Source organism: Hypomesus nipponensis, chromosome 9, assembly GCF_054491055.1.
Source record: "Hypomesus nipponensis isolate SF chromosome 9, ASM5449105v1, whole genome shotgun sequence".
NCBI lineage: Eukaryota > Metazoa > Chordata > Actinopteri > Osmeriformes > Osmeridae > Hypomesus > Hypomesus nipponensis.
In genome coordinates, this window is record NC_140369.1 from 22918317 (window position 1) to 22938493 (window position 20177).

Here is a 20177-nt window from a genome sequence, read left to right on the forward strand (position 1 = left end):
AAAAAGATCTGTATCTTGAGGTGAGAGGAAGAGAGGGAAAGAGAAGGAGACAGACAGAGAGAGACAGAGACTGAAGGCAGGAGCCAGGGAGGGGGGTTGAGGGGTAAAGGCAGAGCATTATCTAAAGGGAACGTTTAGGGGTCACATGAAAGCCTATACTGTTGCTCCTGTCCTCTCAGTTCTCTCAAGGAGGATGAATGAAACATAAAGACCCCTTTTGGATGTATCTAGTCACGCTGCCTTCACCCACCACTCTAAAAGAAAACAAATGTTCAAGGATATATATGATCAAAACCATGCCCATTTGAAGATGTGTCCGTCAAAATCAGGTCATAAGCCATCTTACACGTGTTAAGCATATTATGCAACTTAAATGTACAGTATATTCCCTATTTTTATATTTCATGTTTACCTCAAACGACTCGCTGTAGCTACTGACAACATTAAATTTATTACAAATACATTATAGTCTTTTAAAATGATACATCCTATAATAGGAATATTGTAAGTAAAGGTGAACTTCAAAAACGAACTTAACAGGAAACTAAAGAAGTGCATCTTTCATGTATGCCAGGATTTAAACACAGGTTGGAAACGGCTAATGTTTTCTATATGAACATGGTTATAGGGCATAACATAAGCCTGTTTTAAACTACAAGCACTCTAAGTGATAAGATAACGACCAAGTCAGCCACAATATTGTGTTAGCTTCAGCAGACTAGTGCTGTGGAGACATGCTGAGCAAAGACTCTGTGGTCAGACATGTTGATTTACCTACTCCATCAAGAACAGCTGGACGTACGGACGGGGGAGTAAGTCAGTCAGGCAGTCCAGAGAAGCTGCTCTGAGCTCCAGATTGCTCCAGTTACCTCATGCTCTATGGAAATCCAAGGATTTAATAGGCTTCAAATTTTCTGAAATATTTTTCCGTCCTTTCAACACAATTTTGTTGGTTTGATTCATTTTGATATCCCCCATCTCTTTCTTTAGCTGTCACAATTAAATTCCAACTTCACACCTCACCCACCACACACACACACACACACACACACAAACACTTCATTAACCCCCTAATCACCTCAACAGGTTTTGAATGACATTCCTTCGAGGGGGTCAAAGAATGTACACTTCCAAACTGTGAGATGGAGAAGAGAAAGTGTGTGTATGTGTGTAGGGGTCGTGTTGCTGCTCCGGGCAAGAGCAGTAAAAATCTACAGTGTCCTGGTTTATGAGTGGAACTGGGTCTTCTGCAGGTCACTGTTGTTGGTGCAGCTGAGCCCAAACCAGAGGCCTGTCAAGAGGTTGTGTTTGTGAAAACAGGCCCCTTTGATGACACTCTCTACTGTTCAATCTGGAAGCCATTTGCTTTTCCACAGAGAAAGTCTAATGGGGTCTTGGTCAGCTCCAGCCAGCATCTGCTTAGTGTTTATTTACCCACACAGCACTTAACCCATTAGACAAACTTAGTGGGGCACACTGTTGAGCCACTGGTAGATCAGCCTCTGACGATGGACAGTGAGTGCTTACTGTGCTGTTTAATTGTACATATCATGAACTATTTCTAATGGAGCACTTTGTACCATCTTGCCAATGTCTGCTGTGCAAAGTTTAATCACGCATATTCTCTCACTTTCAACAAACACTGCAATAATTGCCAACTGACTCCTTTTTCAAAGCCTTTTTTACTAATCCTATTGGTGACATTGATCATTATATTAAATAATATTTACGTAATAATGAAATATTCTGAAAGGATGTTATTTTGAAAGAATGTTTTTTTTTATACAAATGTTAAAACATAAAACATGTAAGAGACCACATGGAATGGCTGTAAACCAACACCCTGTCTAGTTGTATAGTGTTGTACAATCCAGAGTTTTGGGGGATAGAGGTCCCAAACAACACTATTGGCTCACAGCATGACTTGTAGAACCACTCCCCTTGTGTTGCAGAGCTACGGCAGTCTAAGCTATAAGAGCACACTGACCATCCGTCGGACCATCCTATGGTGGACATGTCAATCTTTATTTTTTAAAAGTGGAATTCTTTCCTGTTTCAACTGCAAACGGCATAGTTGTCAGTCTACATAAATTAATTCTGGTGATTGGCAAACTATTTTGCTGTTAAAGCGGGAATATTTGAGATTGTATTACTGGCTTCGGTTTTAATAATTGTGTTTATCATGGCTTTTACAATGTTGAGGCCAATATCAACTCATCCGTTTTCCTACCCACCTCCTGACCTCAACATAATGTCCGACGACGACGAAAACAGGAGCGAGAGTGACGGTAGCTCGGATCAGAGCTACGGATGCTGTGCCAGCTCAGGGAAATACCGAAAGATTTCTCGCGTCGTTGGGGTTGGTGGGGTTGTTGTTGTCAAACAACGAAACGCAGCAAACGCCAGGGAACGAGACCGTACACAGAGTGTCAACACCGCCTTCACTGCGCTCAGAACACTAATACCCACCGAGCCGATGGACAGAAAGCTTTCCAAAATTGAAACTCTCCGACTGGCCTCTAGCTATATCTCACATCTGGCCAACGTTCTCGTGCTTGGGGATGGGCGCGAGGATGGGCAGCCTTGTCTGAGCGCAGTGTACCGCGCGCGTGATGGAGAGGCCAAGCAACCGAAAACGATATGCACATTTTGCTTGAGCAGTCAGCGAAAAGGGGTATGTAATGGTGTGAAATGTGAAATGTGTAAATGTTTCAAACAGATGTGTCATAACACTTTATACTTTACAAAGGCGCATGGCGACGACGTGTGTTTTGATTAAGTCTATACTTGTGAGGCTATAAGCTAGGCTATGTATACCGCTAATACTTTGTCAAATTAAAACTTTTCACATTTGTTTTCACATTTTCAAATTGAAATCCCAACTAATTAATTTACTTGAATCCCTGGCCAAGCTGTGTTCCGGGAATTAACTTAAGGATGTTGGATGTGATCCATCTCCATGTTGGGATTTCCCTGTTGGGACATAGTTATAAATATCATTTTGCATGCAAAACTATCCTTTAAAGGCAGTAACAAGGTCTGACATGCAATAACTGATGTGCAAGTGCAGTAAACTATTTAAAGTCTCTGTACTTAAAATGACCTTGGGGCAAATATCAGATAATTAAAACTTGGGGATTATGTTTTGATCCAAGAAGTTGTTTCAGACTATTTGGTGGTTAAAGTAATGTGTTCAGCAATGGTAAATGCAAGTCCTTGTTTTAACAAACATTTTGTTCATAGGTGAAAGATGGGAGAGATTGTGCCAAAATGCATGGCACCCTGAAATTGCATGGAGCCAGTACACTGCGGATGAATCGGCGTTAAAACCCAAATTGTCTGCCTCTGAGGAATGTTGAACCCAAGCCCAGGCCAGACATCATGGGAGAAAAACGATTACTCACCAATGTAAAGGACAGAGTATCAATCTATGGAAAAACGCTTGGCCACAAAGACCATTTCAGGAATGGAGAGAGAAAAGACTGTTCCACCCAAACAACTGGCTCTACAATCATTCACAGGGGCATCTGGCTAAAATAGAAAGAAAATATGTTGATTGAACACTGTTAGAGAGACAGCTTTTTATGTTGTCTTTTTAATACATTTTCTATACTTTGAAATTAAATATATTTTTGACATAGTTGTATTTGTCGCTACTCTGACATTTATCCTACTTGTCTGGCCATTTTGTGTTGTGTGGGGATGTTTTCATTGAAACATCCATTTTGTGTTGTGTGGGGATGTTTTCATTGAAACATCCATTTTAGCAATTTCATCAGCCAATCGCCTCTTAACACAGGTTTACTTTCGGTGTGAGATAAACCCCCCAAAAAGTTGGCCCCAAAGACCTGATGGACACCACCCTCCATTAAGTGGCTTGTGGGAAATTCCAATATACTTTTACCTTTTGCTTTTGACCCATGCCAAGCAATCTCAAAAGAGGAAGCAATCAGTCTTGTCTGAGGCCTTTCCCTGTACTTATACTTGACCCATGCGTAAATGGCTAACTGGAAGCCTGTATGTGTAGTGTAGGAATGGGCAAATACCAGCGTGTAAGGAAGACATGAATCACACTGAATCATCATAATATCTGTACAAAGGTCATGCAAAAACAGGAAAGGCCACACAGGACTATACATTTCTGAGAAAGATCATTCTCCACATAAATAATGGGAAATGGGGAAGACAATCCGGATCTTATACGGTGTATTCAAAAGTGGGTTAAAAGTGTGTAATAAATGCAGTATATGGCCATAAACCTCAAATTTACAGAACATTTTTCCCAATGCACTTGACGCATTATCTGAGTGTCTATGAAGTGTGTAGGGCTACTAGGGCAACCAAGACAAAGGGTCTGTAGTTCTTTGACACTGCTGAGTCCAAGTGAATCTCAGGGGTGTTTAATGCACATGTGTTGTTGGTTAGTCACAGCCAATATCACCTAGCAGCCTGTGTCGAGCTAAACACAGCTGCTGATAAATTAATGGTGTAAATCATAAGGAAGTCTCTGGTGGAGAGGTACGATTTGAGGTCAAAGTTGGTGTGAGTAAGTGTGTTGATTCATGCCTGTGTCTTCCCTTGTTGGTTGTGAAGTGTGAATTTTGTGTGTGGTTGTGTTTGGGAGTCGTTTGGTTGCTTTTAAACATGAAGAATATATGACTTTTTGATTATCCCAAACTTACACACAACTAACCTAAGCATTATGTCAGTTTGTGTTTTTTATACTGTGAGTCTGCTTGTTTATACCAATCCCAGCAGTAATATGATTTTTTGTTATATGAAGAATGAGGAATCTTCATGTAAGACATAACAGACATAAACATGCTTATAACGTGTGGAACTGACAATTCGTAGAGAAAGTCTCAAAAAATCACGTATGTGCAACCTCCTTGGCCCGTCCACATAACTACACTCTTGCATAAAACTCTCCTGACAACCCGCCCGCCTCTCCACCTGCTGTCAGAGCCAGGCTAATTAGAAGCTGCTGCGTGAGCTTATCCTGCTACCCCTGTCAAATGGCTCCCAGAGGCCCTCAGGGCAGGAAGATGTCACAGAAGGAAGGAAGAAGCTGAGCGGCCGGCCCCGTAGAGGCCCTCCCTGTGGGGCCCGGCTCCTGGGTCAGCGCCAGTCTTGACATCAGCTGCATGGGACCCAGATGTCCAGCTTCTAATTTTAATTCCTGGGTGGGAATGGGTGGTATTCCCTATTCTATGTTTTAGGTCTGTATACGTCAAAAGGTAAAGGATACATGGCTGATATATAGTTGAAGTATAGGGGCATATACAACATTACTATTGTTATGTGTGTGTTTGACTTTAATGTTGACTTTAATGAAACACGAGTATAGCAACACAAGACATTTGCATGAAATTATATAATTCTCATTATTCGTGGTTCAGAACTAGTTTCTGCACACAATAAAATAAACATTAAGACTAAAATTACGTTGTCAAAGTCCTCACCAGAACTTTCTAAATCTCCCCATCTGGTAGTCATTTTTAGGAGATACCATGGGACAGATAAGATGAAGGGGTACGATTGTGATACAGTTCTTGTCCACCAACACCATCATGTTCTGACCAAAACAAACCCTTATGGTACTGTATCTCAAACACTTGACAGAATTCTCTTCCTTCTGCTCAACCTATACCTTCCTGTCCAACCTATGTGTCAGGGGAGATCAACGGCATCAGACACGCACGGAGGCCCCCTTCTCCCGCTGTCACGAGACAACAAGTTGGATACGCTGCTTCCGACTTGTTATGATTATTTTCCACCCATGGGTGTGGAGTGGGAGTGTGGGGAGCAATCCAATCCTAGACAGCCAAGCAACCCTAACCATAGCCAGATAGGGGAGGGGGACAGTATTGTGTGTGTGTGTGTGTGTGCTTGCCGGGAGAAATACTGACCTTTGAATGCAAGTCAAGACCAGCTTACTCAATTACCTTGCACTGCTGTGGCAAGTCCATGCTTCAAAAGCATCACTAGCTTCACTAACTTCACTAGTACTCGTCTAGTTATAAAGCTCTCTATCAGGCCGATCCTGGCATCTCACTAGTTCTCTGATTCTTACATAACATAAAGAAAACACTGGGGGTGGGGGGAACCCTAGGTCAACTCATAGGCATACGCCCCTGTGTGTATGTGTGTGGGTGTGTGTACCAAACAGCATTGCTGTTGATACACTTTCCACCCGATGGACAATTTGGGAGCTATTGTTTCCCTACAGTGTGCAGGAGGAAGTGTAGGAAATCCCTGAGACATTACCACAGACAATATCAGTCTACCGGGGCTGGGCCCTGATTACTGTGTGTCGCTGGCTCCTGCTCCTGCTTTTGGGCCTCAGACACAGGGAGGGGTCCTTCACACTGCGGCCAGAAGGCGACTTAATCTGAGATTTCTTGTTGTTTTCAAAATTCTGAAACAATATGAGTGTACAAGTATCTTCTTGGAAGGAAAGAGACTGCCTAGTCTACATCATCACAGCAATTGCTGGTCTGTGTTTTCACAATTACATGAGCACAGATTCATATGGGTTATGGGGAGCTGTCCAAGCTAGCAGTGAAAGATCGGTCTGTGTAATAGTTGAGGATTTCTTTAAAATGTACAAGCTGGTTATATCTCAATGTGTGCATTGTGTGCATATCCTGACACTCCAAATATTGATCATAACATCTGAATAATAAGTATTTTGTGCCAGTTTCATTATGTTCTAAGGTATTTGTTGAGTGAACTGGGTGTACAGACACAAGGAGCAATTATTGAAAGGATATCCTCAATCAAGGATCCTATGGAGCACAATACATAGCCTCACAGACAGAAAATGTAACCCTAACAACCTTTGGAACAATGTTTGACTGAGTGCTGTCCATGTTTAAAACACATAACATGATGTGATTACAGTGAAAAAGTGTGGTTACGCTAGTTAAATTACAACCAATCATTTTTTTAGGCTTTTAAGTCCGGTAATATTGTCAGCTTCATTGAAAAAATACCTAACATGCAGTTTATATTTATATTAAGTCGATCATAAATGTCTTCAGGGTGTATCATTGCGGGTGATCATGTTGATTATACGTTGTGCCAGTTTCATCATCTCTTAAGTAGATATGCCGTGTAAAATGTCACCCCCATGTGGTATAAAAGTATGGGGCGAAATTAGTCCTCGTGCTTGAATCATTGTTATTTAAAAGAAAAATCACATTTCGTTCATTTTTGCCTCTCGGCCGGTTGTTGAGTACAGTAAAGTATTACTCAAATGTCATATACAGACAACAAGTCAAAATAAATGCCAAAACATTTCACTTCCTTTCTCTGGTAATATTTACTTCCTGTAATTACGGCGTTAGTAGATCCCATAGGCGGGCGGTACAGCTCAAGACCAACTTGTTAAAGTTCGTTATTGTCGACCATATCAGATATATATGAAATACTCAAAATCCTACACTCGATTGGTTTAAAGCAAAAATAATTCAGTTTAAACTAGTTAAAGCTATTTTATAACAAAATATAGTTAAAATGCTTTTGTTGGCTGATTAGAGGTACCTCGACCGTATACGGCCCAGTAAGTAGTTTATGTGGCGGTATTGTCAGCCATATTGTCTCTGAGACAGCAGAAATCACACTCAAGAGACGAGTATATAGCAGAGGGAAAGGAAGGAACTTTGTTAAAAGTCAGATTTGTTGATAAGATTTGGGATCACGACTTACTCCACAAGGTAGGTGTGGATTTGGGCATTGGGTCCGTTGTCAAATGTATGTATTCATAAAAATGTTGGAGTTGGTGTGAACAAGTGTAGCCTACCTTTCTAAATTTCATATCGCTCGTTTAGCGAGGGTTAGCTTGCTAGCTAGCGTTAGTACAAAGCTAGCTAGCTGGTTTATGTGTTAGCTAGCTCAGACTGCTACAGTACTAGTGAGACTCGTTCTTTAGCAACCCATTGCTACTATCTTACCTTTAGCTAGCTCGTAATGTGCCTCACGTTCGTTAAACTAAGCATAACCACTAGCCACTCGTAGTTTAGTGTAGCTAACAAACTATCATGTTACAGTAGAGTACAGTAGCGTTGGTTACTATATCTGACACCTGCTCAGGGAATATAATTTCAAACACAACGTTAGCATTACCATTAGCCTAAGATAGCACTTGACAATATATCTTGAGTAGTAGCACCAGCGATCTGTAAACCGCCTGTGAATTTGAACTATATTATCTATTCTAGGTAACTCGTCTAATTTGTGGTGGGCTACAGCAGCGGACTTTAATGGGCATCGGTCCGGCCAGCTTGATTTATTTCTGTAGCTAGTACACTAATCACTTCTTTACCACACATTTTCCAAATGAGTAAATATACTGTCCTTGCTTCCTTCAAATAGTTTCATACATTACAGCAGATGTGTAGAATCGGCTTCCGTTGTTAAATCGAGGACAGATATGCCTGTGACAGTTGAATAGGTAATCAGATTTAGGTAATATAGTTAATCAGATTTTTAGTTTATTGTACGGGGGAAGAAAGCCTTTAACGATGATTATATTATGACCAGCTAGAGAATATACATCGGCTACAAAGCAAGCCTGTAAGGTAGCAGTTAAACCTACTATAAAATGGAGAACGGTGTCTAACGATTAGACTTCCATGTAAGATTAAAATGCTAGGATTGAAAGAAGGACTTCTTAAAGCTAGCTTAGCTAATGTACGTTGACACAACTAGTCACCTAACTTGCTGGTATATGCTGGATTTTCTACTTTCAATGCATTGTACATATGCAATGTCAACCGCCAAGTTGTAGGTATGTAGCTAACGTTGTCAGCTCATGGTACGTTTTCACAACCATTACTGCAAACACCGCAGCATGGCGTTGGCTACGATGGCATGACGCTGTTGGTTTCTTTAAAAACGTTTTTTACATTTTGCTATATGTTTCTATTTTTAGCCTGATAGGTTACTATTTATGACATTGAGAGAATTGATTCAGCCATTCGTGCGAGATCAATAATCACATTGCTGACCTCCGTCCAGCTTCAGTAATTGTGTGTCAATACTTCAGAGGTGGTGAAAGATTTGCTGCTTCTATTTGTTGAATTTCAAATGTAGAGCTGTTGAACTTGTTTAAGATTGCAAGATTGTCGCAAGATTGTCTAACCTGCAAGCATAGGTGACAATATATCGCTGACTGCAGTGAAACCCTTGTCTTTGGAAATCTTTGAATACATACTTTGAATTAGCCTCACCATCTGGGGGAGAAATTGACTACTAATTAGATTATAGATGCTGGATGAGTGCCTCATATCTAACTCATGCCTGTTTCCCCTCTCCCTGTTTTAGCTGTCCCAAGGCACCTCCAGTGGCCCCTTGCCCACAGCCGAGGCCCCCCTTAAACCCCTTGCCCTGTCAGGAAGAGATCATACCCCCCCTCCTTCCCCTCCCTCCCTCCCTTCCTCCTTCCCTTCTTCCTTCCTTATCCATCCTTTGCTGGTGTGGTAACAGCCTCCCCTTCCTCACCTCTGCCAAGCTGTGGGACATGTCAGGACCCGTGCCTAGCCGGGCCCGCGTGTACACAGAGGTCAACACACACCGCCCCAGGGAGTACTGGGACTACGAGTCTCATGTGGTGGAATGGGGGTGTGTAGAACACACACATGGCTGACGTGATAACCAGAAGCTTTCGTGATATATTCAAACCAAAATACTAACTTTTCTACCTCATGTTATCAAAGTATTGTTGGAGGTTTTGTTTCGTTTTAAGTTGGGGCGGGCTAATGTTTTATTTCCGGTTTGCAGAAACCAAGACGACTTCCAGTTGGTGAGAAAACTGGGTCGTGGGAAGTACAGTGAGGTCTTTGAAGCCATCAACATCACAAACAACGAGAAGGTGGTGGTGAAAATACTCAAGGTGGGCCCATGCAGGCAGCACTTCACACACATACCCCGTACTGAAGCCTTGTGGACAATGACCACAAGCTTGTTCATCAGACAAATACCCAAGAGTAAAATGTATCTAAATGGTGTTTATCCCCCGGTACAGCCTGTGAAGAAAAAGAAGATCAAGCGTGAAATCAAGATACTGGAGAACCTGAGAGGAGGGCCTAACATTATCTCCCTCATAGATATCGTTAAAGACCCAGTGGTGTGTAGAAACCAGGCTCCATACAAATGCTCCATCGTGAAAAATAAAAATGTCTTTATTCAGACGGCCTGAAATAACATGTACCCCCCCCCCCCCCCGTCCTTTTTCCAGTCCCGTACACCTGCCTTGGTCTTTGAACATGTCAACAATACTGACTTTAAGGTAAGATCACACATCTTTTTTGTAAGATCTCCAAGGAGATCTTCCGACATGGTGTCGCTGTATTCATATTAGAAACCCCCTTTCTTGACATGCTATTCGCCTCCCCTGTGTGTGTGTGTGTGTGTGTGTGTGTGTGGAAAGACATAGACGTCCAGCACAGATTCTCTTTCTTTCAGTCCATCACTGGCACATTGTGAGGAGTGCACAAAGTGTTGATAACATTCTGTACTGACAGAAAATACTGTACCCAAAGAAAGTGTGCAGTTAGCTTAATTCCGCCACACAACCATGTAATAAACTTATACACTTTTGTGTTTGCACTACCAGCAATTGTACCAGACTCTAACGGACTACGACATTCGATTCTACATGTACGAAATCCTCAAGGTGGGTGCCATACCGTTCATCCCTGTGGACCTCTTGAAAGAATCCTTGTTGGATTTGGGCTGAAGGGTAGGGCCTGTGATTTCCCTACCAAAGTGTGAGTGTGCATGTGGACACACAGCTGGGTAGAAAACAACCTCGGGTTTTTGTCACCTCTGGCCATTGGTCTATTGGTTTACCATAGAGAAAAAAAAAACTGCCTAATCGCTGACTGATGGCGTTTTGGATCTTGTTCTGCAGGCCCTCGATTACTGCCACAGCATGGGGATTATGCACAGGGACGTGAAACCGCACAACGTGATGATTGATCACGAACACCGCAAGGTGAGTGTCGACACGCGATGGGGTGGATGCCTGCGTCTGTTTTCCCAAACACTTTCCCAGGACATCACCAATAAAGGGTCTTGTTTAATAGATGCATTTCACTTGACTGTAAGTGGAACATATTGTACTTCTTGTGGACAGAAGTATAATTGCTGTTTGATTACGGTAGTGTCGTTGGTCAGGGGGTTTGCAATTTCAAGATATGCTATACATTGTCTTTATCCTTCAGTGCATACCTTCACTTGAAATACACTAAGGGCCATAACAATGATCCTATTTTTGAATGATATTTAGCAATATTCTCTGTGTGTTCTCAGCTGCGCCTTATTGACTGGGGTCTAGCTGAGTTTTACCATCCAGGACAGGAGTACAATGTCAGGGTGGCGTCCCGCTACTTCAAAGGACCCGAGCTGCTCGTCGACTACCAGGTGCGTTGTCTGGCGGAACTCTTTGGTAGTAGTACTCATCTAGTTTATGCGACTATCGTCTTGTCTTAAATATTGTTTTCCCTTGCCGGTGCCTGGTAGTAAGTAACTCATTATTACTGCCAGAAGGTGGTGGTAATGGACCTCAAAGCTGGTTGCTGACGCTGATATTGGGTGTTGCTGTAAACGGTAGAAACACACAAAGCCAAAGACTCCTCCAGCTCTCAGAGTTCTGTGAGGATCTCCTTCAGAATAATAATGAATATAAGGTGCAGTACAAGTTCTCCAGTAAATGCAAGCATATTAGTCTGCCACCATGTGCAGTAATTTGTGAGCAATCACCCGGAAGAAGGACCATCCATAGATCAACAATCACTGGCTAGCTTTGTCACCAGACAAAGGAAGAAGATTCTGTTTTGGATTCTGCCTAATTTAGACGAGCATTGCATCATATCAACCAACAAGACAGTTGTGAAAAGCCTGAATCGGTCTTCAAAGAACCATGGAATAGTACCGAGTACACAGTTCAAATATTGAATTGTGTTTTTGCTTGAAGGGCATATCCCTAGTGTATTTGTCATTGAAAAGTTGGGTTGAGTTATTCCTGTACAGATAAGATGATACTGGACTCCCATCAATAATCATCGTACATTGTTCTAATATCCAGCACATGAACCCCCTGTCTCTCTCTGTTTCTTCTGTCCTCCAGATGTATGACTACAGTCTGGATATGTGGAGTCTGGGCTGCATGCTGGCCAGCATGATTTTCAGGAAAGAGCCTTTCTTCCACGGCCATGATAACTATGACCAGGTAATCTCACACTCACTGTCTGTCTTTTTCACTGTCTCTTGTTCCTCTCCTTGTTCCGCTCCTTGTTTCTGTCTGTCTCTCTCACCTCATCTGTCTTCTCTTTCTCTGCTGTGGTGTCTCTGGTCCGAATGGTAACAGTACCTACAGATGAAGTGACCCATTCGTTGACCCCCACCCGTTATCTTTCCCTAGTTGGTGAGGATAGCCAAGGTGCTGGGGACTGAAGACCTGTATGACTACATTGACAAGTACAACATTGAGCTGGAACCCCGCTTCAATGACATCCTGGGAAGGTATGCACTTTCTGTTGTAATGTTTTCTTTCTACACATGCAGTCTCTGTTTTAAAATGGTGTTAACATCAAATGGAATTTAAAACAAAAGAAAATTCCATGTTATAGGTGGTGTTAAGTTAAACCTATTTTCATGGCTTTAATGACTTTTTTGGGCTGGAGGTTCCCTGGTATGAGGTAACCTCAACCCTAGCCCCAACTGTTTTGGTTCATCTCTGACTCATTCTCCCCTCAGGCACTCTCGTAAGCGGTGGGAGAGGTTTGTCCACAGTGAGAACCAGCACCTGGTGAGCCCCGAGGCACTGGACTTCCTGGACAAGCTGCTGCGCTACGACCACCAGGCCCGTCTGACGGCCCGCGAGGCCATGGAGCACACCTACTTCTGTTAGTAGGGAGCGCTCCCACTCACCCCTCTAGGACATGGATGGTTCCGTTTGGAGAACCGTGGAACCCTTTGAGGGATTTGCAGTTGTTTTAGGCTGTCACATTTTTTTTTAAATTATGACTGTAACGTGGCATTGTTTTTGGCCCACGCAGATCCTATTGTGAAAGACCAGTCTCGAATGGCGGGTTCAGCGAACCTGCCCAGTGGGAATACAGCTGTGAGCACAGCCGGCATGATCACTGGTGAGTACACGCGCACAGGAAAGATTCACTGTGTCATTAGGAATGGGATGAAATCAAATCTAGCAGCTGGATTGAATTAAACGTGTTTGCTCGACTGAGATCTCTGAATCAGTGAATATCCACATCTCATAGTGAAAAGAAGCATTTAAACTAGGGCTGTTGAAGTTAATGCGGTAATAACGCGTTGACGTAATCTCACTTTAACATGATTTTTTGGACCCTGGGAATCGCCTGTCGCCACATGACTTTGACTGCCCGATGGTAGCTGAATGATGGAGAGAGGGATTTTAGATGGGAGGTTCCATTTCAAAAAGTTTCCAGACGTTTTGGTTAACAAAATCAGAAAGAGTAGGATGTATCAATTCATAGTGTTTTGATCTTGTCCTCTACCAAGGAATCTCTGCCCTGCCAGCGTCTACTGCCCTGGGCGCGCTGACTGGCTCACCTGTCCTCTCTGCTGCCACCACTGCCATGAGCACCCCCATGCCCGCCGCTGCTAGTGTACCCCAGTAATGGATGGCTCCTCCTACTTCTTGGGGGGGGGGACGGACGACCGACGGGTGCCATTCTGCCAGTCCAATTCACCTGAACGTATTCACCGTCTGACTGTTCCTCTTCTCTGCACCCAGAATGAACGTGTTCAACCTGACATTTGAAATGAATGTTCTGTCTGTGCAGTGAAAACATACAGGTATTCCTTTCATTTTGACAACATGATAGTAGCAAGCTAACTAATGCGTGTGTATGTGTGCATATGTTCACTGTCTAAAAATGAGTGATGGACATTTGTCTGTACAGTATATATTCCAAATACACTGGGTAGGTTATTGACAAAAGTTAAATACTTGGCAAGAACACCTGTAAGCAATTCTCAAACTCAGTCTAGAACTGTAACCACCCCACCTCACAAGGCTCTCTTCTGTGGTACACAGAAGGGTTTTGGTGCTGTTCCCTGCTCCAGGTGAGTACTCTGAAGCCTCCTCACTCTGCATATTCTAAAGGACACTTCAACACTTCTTGCCTGAATCATTTTGACTTGCCTTTCTCTTAGACTAGATACCAGGCCTTTGATATGTTTCCCCTCATCGTTTTTTGTTTTTGTACTGATATGCTGTAGTGCTGAATGAGGTTTAGTTTTGTGTTGAAATGGCCCTGATGATGCATTGTCCTTTTTGATTACAAATGTATCCATTCAGGGTTTTTTTTTTTCTTCATACTTGCTGCTTTCCAGTTTCTTGAATTACTTCAAGTCATAACCAAAGCTTACTCAATCTTGGAAAGAGACTTACCAAACATACAAAGTTCTGTGAGGGGAGAAAGAGTTACTCTTGAAAATGCATAATGTGAGCTGAATACTGATTTGTGGAGAAAAAATAGGTTGTGTAAAATATAAACAGATTATAATTGCACCGGAGTTCAGTTGACTTAAATGTGTCTGTACCTGTGTTTTGGAGGAAAGTAAGATGTTTTTCCTTTTTTTTTGTATTTAGTTTGTTTCAGAGGTAGGGCTTGTGATTGATCGCCTACGCTTAGATGTGGAAAAAAGTGTTAGTGAAGGGTTGAATTTTCCCAGTGTTTTAGTGCCGAGATGGAAGGCTTGTGAGCGAAGACACTGCTGTACATATGCATCTTTTTTCCATTGGAAATTTCTCAACATGCAATGACTACAAGACATGCAAAATCAACTTGATTATAAAGTATGAGTCCTTACATCACTGTATATATTTTTATGTCCCCATGTAGAAGACTAGTATTTGAAAAGTTGTGTAAATAAACATGTTTTATTTATCAAATGTCTCAAAACTCTTGTGTTCCAGAGTTCTTGTGTATTCTGAAATTGAGTGTTCCAATGTTAATCCTCAACTAATTATTAGGAATATAGTGTTATAGTATCCTGCAAATTCTGATTCCATGACTGAAAACAAACATTTTCTTTCAAATTATTTGTACTTTATTACAAACTGAAATATTGACTCACCAAATAAATATACATTACCAGTGCAACAGATTCACAATTGTTTACTGGCAGAGTAACCTGACAAAATTGTCAATCATGCCTGGTTTCAGATAAAATAGTATTTTATGATGATCATGGGGTTTGTATAATACATTTAGACAGCCACCTCCTGAATTAGGTTGCTGAGCTAACTACCTGCACTCTTTGGTACTCTGGGGAAGTGACTCTCCAACTAATGATGCTGCAGCACTTGTCACTCTTTGGCACCCTGCGAAAAACAAGTAGGAGATCCCACTGAGCTCACAGTTTGAAAGATCAACTTTGATCAAAACTTTTAAGCTTTGGTGTTACCTTTTCAGACGGAGCTCCTTGTCTATCTCCTCCAAAGACTTTCCCTTGGTTTCTGGTAGCAGGAAGTAGAAGAACACCACTGCTGCCACTCCAATCAGTCCGTAGAGGAGGAACGTTCCAGACAGACCAATCACATCTGTGAACAAACACTTGACTTTTCATCTTTGTAACCTTACGTTTGCTTTCCTCGAATTTTTCAATCGGTTTGAAGATCATAAAAATGGTTAACCCGATAAAAGTCTTGGAAAAAAATGTATCCCAGGATCATAGAGACATTGCTCATGATACAAATGTTCAGACATTTTAAACTTTTCCCTAAAAATAACCACAGTTTATTCAATAAACTAGTTAATAACTTTTTGGCTTTTACAACTAAAAGCCAACTACTGTCTAATTGAAACTTACGCTGTGCAATTTAAAATGCACCCTATGTTACTAAAAACATAAATTAGACTAAGACTTACCAATGACGTTCAAGAAAGAGAAAGTAACCAGTAGGTTGGCAGCCCAGTTGAAACAGTTGGTGAATGCAAACGCCCTCCCTCTAACACCAGAAGGGAATATTTCACTCAGAATGAGCCATGTCACTGTTCAATGTACAAGCAAAATGTAGGATTATTATTATAGGAGGTATATTAAGGGCCAGAGAAAGTGAGTGAAGACAAATTTGTAAAATAATTTCAAGTTATAGTATCAATTTCAGAAATGTTATCCAAGAGCATTCCAGATATATTTTGATAAATGCACACCTTCAAGGTGCATGTGCAAGAAATCATCAAAACTGTCAACATAGGCAGGAAATAACATGCATTCTTATCTTTTTTGGGACGTTTTTAAGATTTATTTTAATTATTGGGAGAAAAAAATGATAAAGATAAGATTTTCCTGAACTAGAAGGATACTTACTTGGTCCAAATCCAACTGAATAGGCAAAAACCACTGCCATTAGGCAGATTAAGACAATCCAGTTAACCCATCCATCATCAACATATTGAGATGGTTCTGGAATCGAAGAGCTTGGGAAAATGTCATGCAAATTGACTGAGTCATAGTTAACCTCCCTGGTGTTTGTCATATTCAGGTGCCGAAGAGAACTAGCAATGGAGATGTCCAACACTGGCTGATCATCAGTGCTGTTGATGTAATTCCCAGTGCTACAGAGTCTCTTTGTGCTCAGTACAGAACGTCCGCTCAAAAGTCCGATGGTCATTAAGCACACCGCCATCACTGCACACCCGCCGATAAGGAGAGGCCTTCGACCCACCCTGTCAGCAAACACCATGGACACTAACGTGGCGATGACTTTCACCACCCCCAGCCCCACAGACGCCAGAATGGCAGAGGATTCACTCTGGAACCCTACCGAATGAAAGATAGTTGAGGCGTAGAGAAGGACGTTGGGCTGACCTGTGAACTGCTGGAAAAGGACCATGCCCAGCCCAATAATAGTCCTGCTCCTCATATTGTCCTTACGCTGAAAAAGGCCTAGTGTACTGTATTTTGTAGAATTATCAAGTCTGTTGGACATGATGTCCATTTCCCTTTCTTCAGGATCTTCAATATATTTAAGGCTTCTTTCACTGTGCCTTCCTACCCTTCGGCCCACAGAGGCTCTTGCACTGCACGAAAGAAACCCAAGGGAGACTAACTGACCCATAGTGGGTGGGATAGCTAAACCAAACATATATTTCCACCCTTCCTTGGTGTCAGCCAGGATATAATTCATTCCATAAGCTGCCAGGATGCCCACAGTGATGCCAGCTTCATAAAGGGTCACCAGCAAGCCCCTGTGTTTGGGGGAGACTATCTCTGACACAAAGATACAGCAGGACATGGAGGAGATGCACATGGCGAAGCCAACGGTCATCCTGCCGACCACCAGTGCTAGGAAGGAGCTGCAGAGCAGGACCAGGCTTCCAACCAAGATCAGGACGTTGCTGAAGAAAATCGAGTTTTTGCGTCCATGGCGGTCAATGAGACAACCACCTACAAGGGAGGCCAGCAAAGCACCGACCAGGAGGGAACTGACCACAGCCTCCTGTTGGAAGCAGGTGAGCCTGAACTCTGTCTGGAGCTGAAGCAGAGCCCCTGAGATGATACCCAGTTCATAGCCAAACACTAGGCCACCCAGGATGGATACTACACTGGAGAGGACCAGGATAGAACAACCTAGAAAGAAAATGAGTGTGTGAGTAGCAGTTTAGAAGTTTTTTTGGTATGTTGTATTGTAAAGCCATTGCCAACTTTCAATAAATAAAGCTTTGTAAAATTAAAGAATATAATGTTTTACATAGAGGGGCTTTATTGTTATTAATTATTCTACATTCAAAATTAAGATGTGTGCTTTAATCAAATCAATTATACTGTTCAAAACCATCATCTATATCAGTAAAGGGAAGCATGTTTTCACTGAAATCTAACAGCAGAACAGTGCACACAAGGTGTGTGTCTTTCATGTGCAAAATATGTTAACAGATATGTTAATCAATCTGGCATAATTCCATGCCTGTCATTGACACAAGCTAAGGAACAGATTTTTCTCTTTGCGAGACACAATTTGCAAAGTTGTAATACAATGGCCTGGCGAGCTAGTATTACAAAATTGCAAGCTTGTAACTTGAAATTTGACAATATTTTGGGGGTGACAATACATTTGAATATTTATTCTTATTGACAAACTTGAATATTTCATTTTCACAGGTTTTCCAGACAGAAAACAACATGGTTGGTGATGATAAGCAGAATGCAGTCGTCATCTTTCATTCTAAATATTAAATATATTCACAGAGTGATGATCTTTATCAACATAGGGCCTAATAAAAATATAAACTTAATTAAAACGATTTAGTACTTAAATAGAATTAGGCTACTTTTAAACAAAATCGTTATATACTTACCCATTATTCATTTCCCTTTCCACACATCTCACCTTGCGATTTGAATTTCACACAGGCTCTGCAAAGGGTTTCCAAAATGTAATCAACGATTTAAAAAAAAAGAAGACAAAAAAGTGACATGAATCTAATTTGAGAGTTAAAAAATAAGAAGCGCTTTGCGCCCTGCACAGTGTCCTGTGCTCGCGACAGAAGGGAGCACACAAGAGCCAATCTAGCTCTGTAGTCATGACAACCCCCTTGTTGCACATAATTTTATTGAAGGGCACTTTGCCTCAACAACGTGAATTGTTTAGTTAATTCAATCATTTCTCAACTTGAATGTGATAAAGGGTTAAGACGTTCACGTGATTAAGAGCATGTAACATAGGCAGGTTATATGCTATGCAATGAAATAGGAGAGGATAACATTGGGGAATTTAACGAGTAGGCCTACTGCATCAATTCTTACTACAGTGCTGTGGCCAGGGCCTAAGCTATATTGTGCGGAGTCAACTTTGATTATCTTATTGCCATAGGATATGCTAACCTACGTAGGTGGACTGAACATACTTTGGCTTTAAGCCCAAACCTGGTTATTGTTAGCTTACCCTAACAATTGTAACCTGTTGTAGGCTATTCTACCCAGAATACCAGAAACATCCAGCAATACCCCTTACACATTAACGATGTGTCCAGCCTACATCGAGAGATGACAACAATGTAAACAATACCATTACATTTTCTTCATGTAAGAGTAGAAATTGTTACATAACCCAATACGAACTTAGGTTAATTCAAAGTTGCATGCATGACACTTTTACAAACATAAGCCAATAAGCCTACAACAGTTTTTATTTTGTAAAAAAAAAAAAAAGTACTGAATCAGCCGTTAACATTTTATTGCTGTAGCCTAGTTGTATTAGTTAGTATTCCGTTAAACGACTGATGGTAGGCTATAGTACGTGCGACTGGCCATGCACGCTAGCACAACTGAGGTCAATTAACTTACCACAACGAGAACTTAGCAATTTGCAAACATTTGGGGCACAAGATGTATCTTCCCATCGAGAAGTTCAAGCGACGTGGCAAAACAGGAGTCTCAAATTGCAGCACACTTCTTAGGCGCTGCTTTTCCAAGTTTGACGCCAGGGGCCGACAACTTTCCCAACAACATGCCAAACATTCCAAATACGTGGACCATTTAAAAAAATAACTCCTCTGTATTCATTCACGTGGTCTATCGGTTTTCAGGAGAATGAGAACACTTCTAGATTATGTGGAGTTAGTCAGTCAATCGAGACAGATATGGAGCGAGAGTCCCTGCTAAATTCCGTTAACAATAGGCTACTAGAATGTGACTGCCCAGTAGCCTGACGTTGTCATACTCATAATTCTAGTCAGAATATGAGTCTGAAAAATCTCCGTTGGGCTGTGACTAGGGGGCGTGTTTCAACCGAACACGTAAAACAAATGCCTCTTCGCTTAATTGGATAGACCTACAACCAATCAGAGCAACGTAATATGTTGTTTGTTGAAAACGAATTCAACCCAAGGGCTCTTTCGTGACGTTGTTGATTACGTTACTGTTGATCATCTGACCATCATCTATAAAGCCCACCCTGGCAATTTCATTGGTCCGTCCAGATCCTGGTTTTATGTAGTTGTTCCCGATACGAGACCCTCCAGACCCAACTTCCCGACCAAATTCTTTTTAGGTCGGGAAGAAGTTGGGCTGGCAGCCAGGCTAGAATCCAATATGTGTTCATGTGAGAAAGGAAGTAAATTGTTGTGATGATGATCTTACAAGGTGAACACAACTAGAACAAATGTTCAGCTACT

General features: G+C 41.8%; 3 protein-coding genes across 5 annotated transcripts; 2 read left to right on the plus strand and 1 right to left on the minus strand.

Annotated features, from left to right (window-relative positions):
* The first annotated feature begins 1950 nt into the window (after window positions 1–1950).
* On the plus strand, window positions 1951–3643 carry LOC146273505 (transcription factor 15-like). The gene is made up of 2 exons (XM_084706453.1): window positions 1951–2674; window positions 3244–3643. The coding sequence occupies exons 1-2, from the start codon at window positions 2183–2185 to the stop codon at window positions 3325–3327; spliced, it is 576 nt and encodes a 191-aa protein (XP_084562579.1). The 5' UTR covers window positions 1951–2182; the 3' UTR covers window positions 3328–3643.
* A 3818-nt stretch (window positions 3644–7461) lies between these two features.
* Window positions 7462–14947, plus strand: LOC146273506 (casein kinase II subunit alpha). 2 transcript variants are annotated; one of them, XR_014766565.1, is made up of 14 exons: window positions 7462–7718; window positions 9328–9624; window positions 9784–9895; window positions 10028–10129; window positions 10241–10291; window positions 10619–10678; window positions 10916–10999; window positions 11317–11427; window positions 12134–12235; window positions 12428–12528; window positions 12763–12911; window positions 13065–13154; window positions 13549–13845; window positions 14087–14947. XR_014766565.1 is itself a non-coding variant. In XM_084704800.1 (13 exons), exons 2-13 carry the CDS (start codon window positions 9524–9526, stop codon window positions 13665–13667), a joined length of 1182 nt encoding a protein of 393 aa, XP_084560926.1. In that variant the 5' UTR covers window positions 7462–7718; window positions 9328–9523; the 3' UTR covers window positions 13668–14947. The 2 variants fall into 2 exon arrangements, 1 of the variants encoding a protein (XP_084560926.1); XM_084704800.1 differs by having other exon boundaries at window positions 13549–14947.
* A 143-nt stretch (window positions 14948–15090) lies between these two features.
* slc2a10 (solute carrier family 2 member 10) lies at window positions 15091–19754 on the minus strand. 2 transcript variants are annotated; one of them, XM_084704798.1, is made up of 6 exons: window positions 19348–19747; window positions 18360–18417; window positions 16369–17631; window positions 15927–16049; window positions 15463–15598; window positions 15091–15379 (listed from the first exon to the last, which is right to left on the minus strand). In XM_084704798.1, the coding sequence occupies exons 2-6, from the start codon at window positions 18361–18363 to the stop codon at window positions 15286–15288; spliced, it is 1620 nt and encodes a 539-aa protein (XP_084560924.1). In that variant the 5' UTR covers window positions 18364–18417; window positions 19348–19747; the 3' UTR covers window positions 15091–15285. The 2 variants fall into 2 exon arrangements, with proteins under 2 accessions (XP_084560924.1, XP_084560925.1); XM_084704799.1 differs by lacking the exon at window positions 15091–15379 and having other exon boundaries at window positions 15464–15598; window positions 15927–16006; window positions 19348–19754.
* Between the last annotated feature and the right edge of the window lie 423 nt (window positions 19755–20177).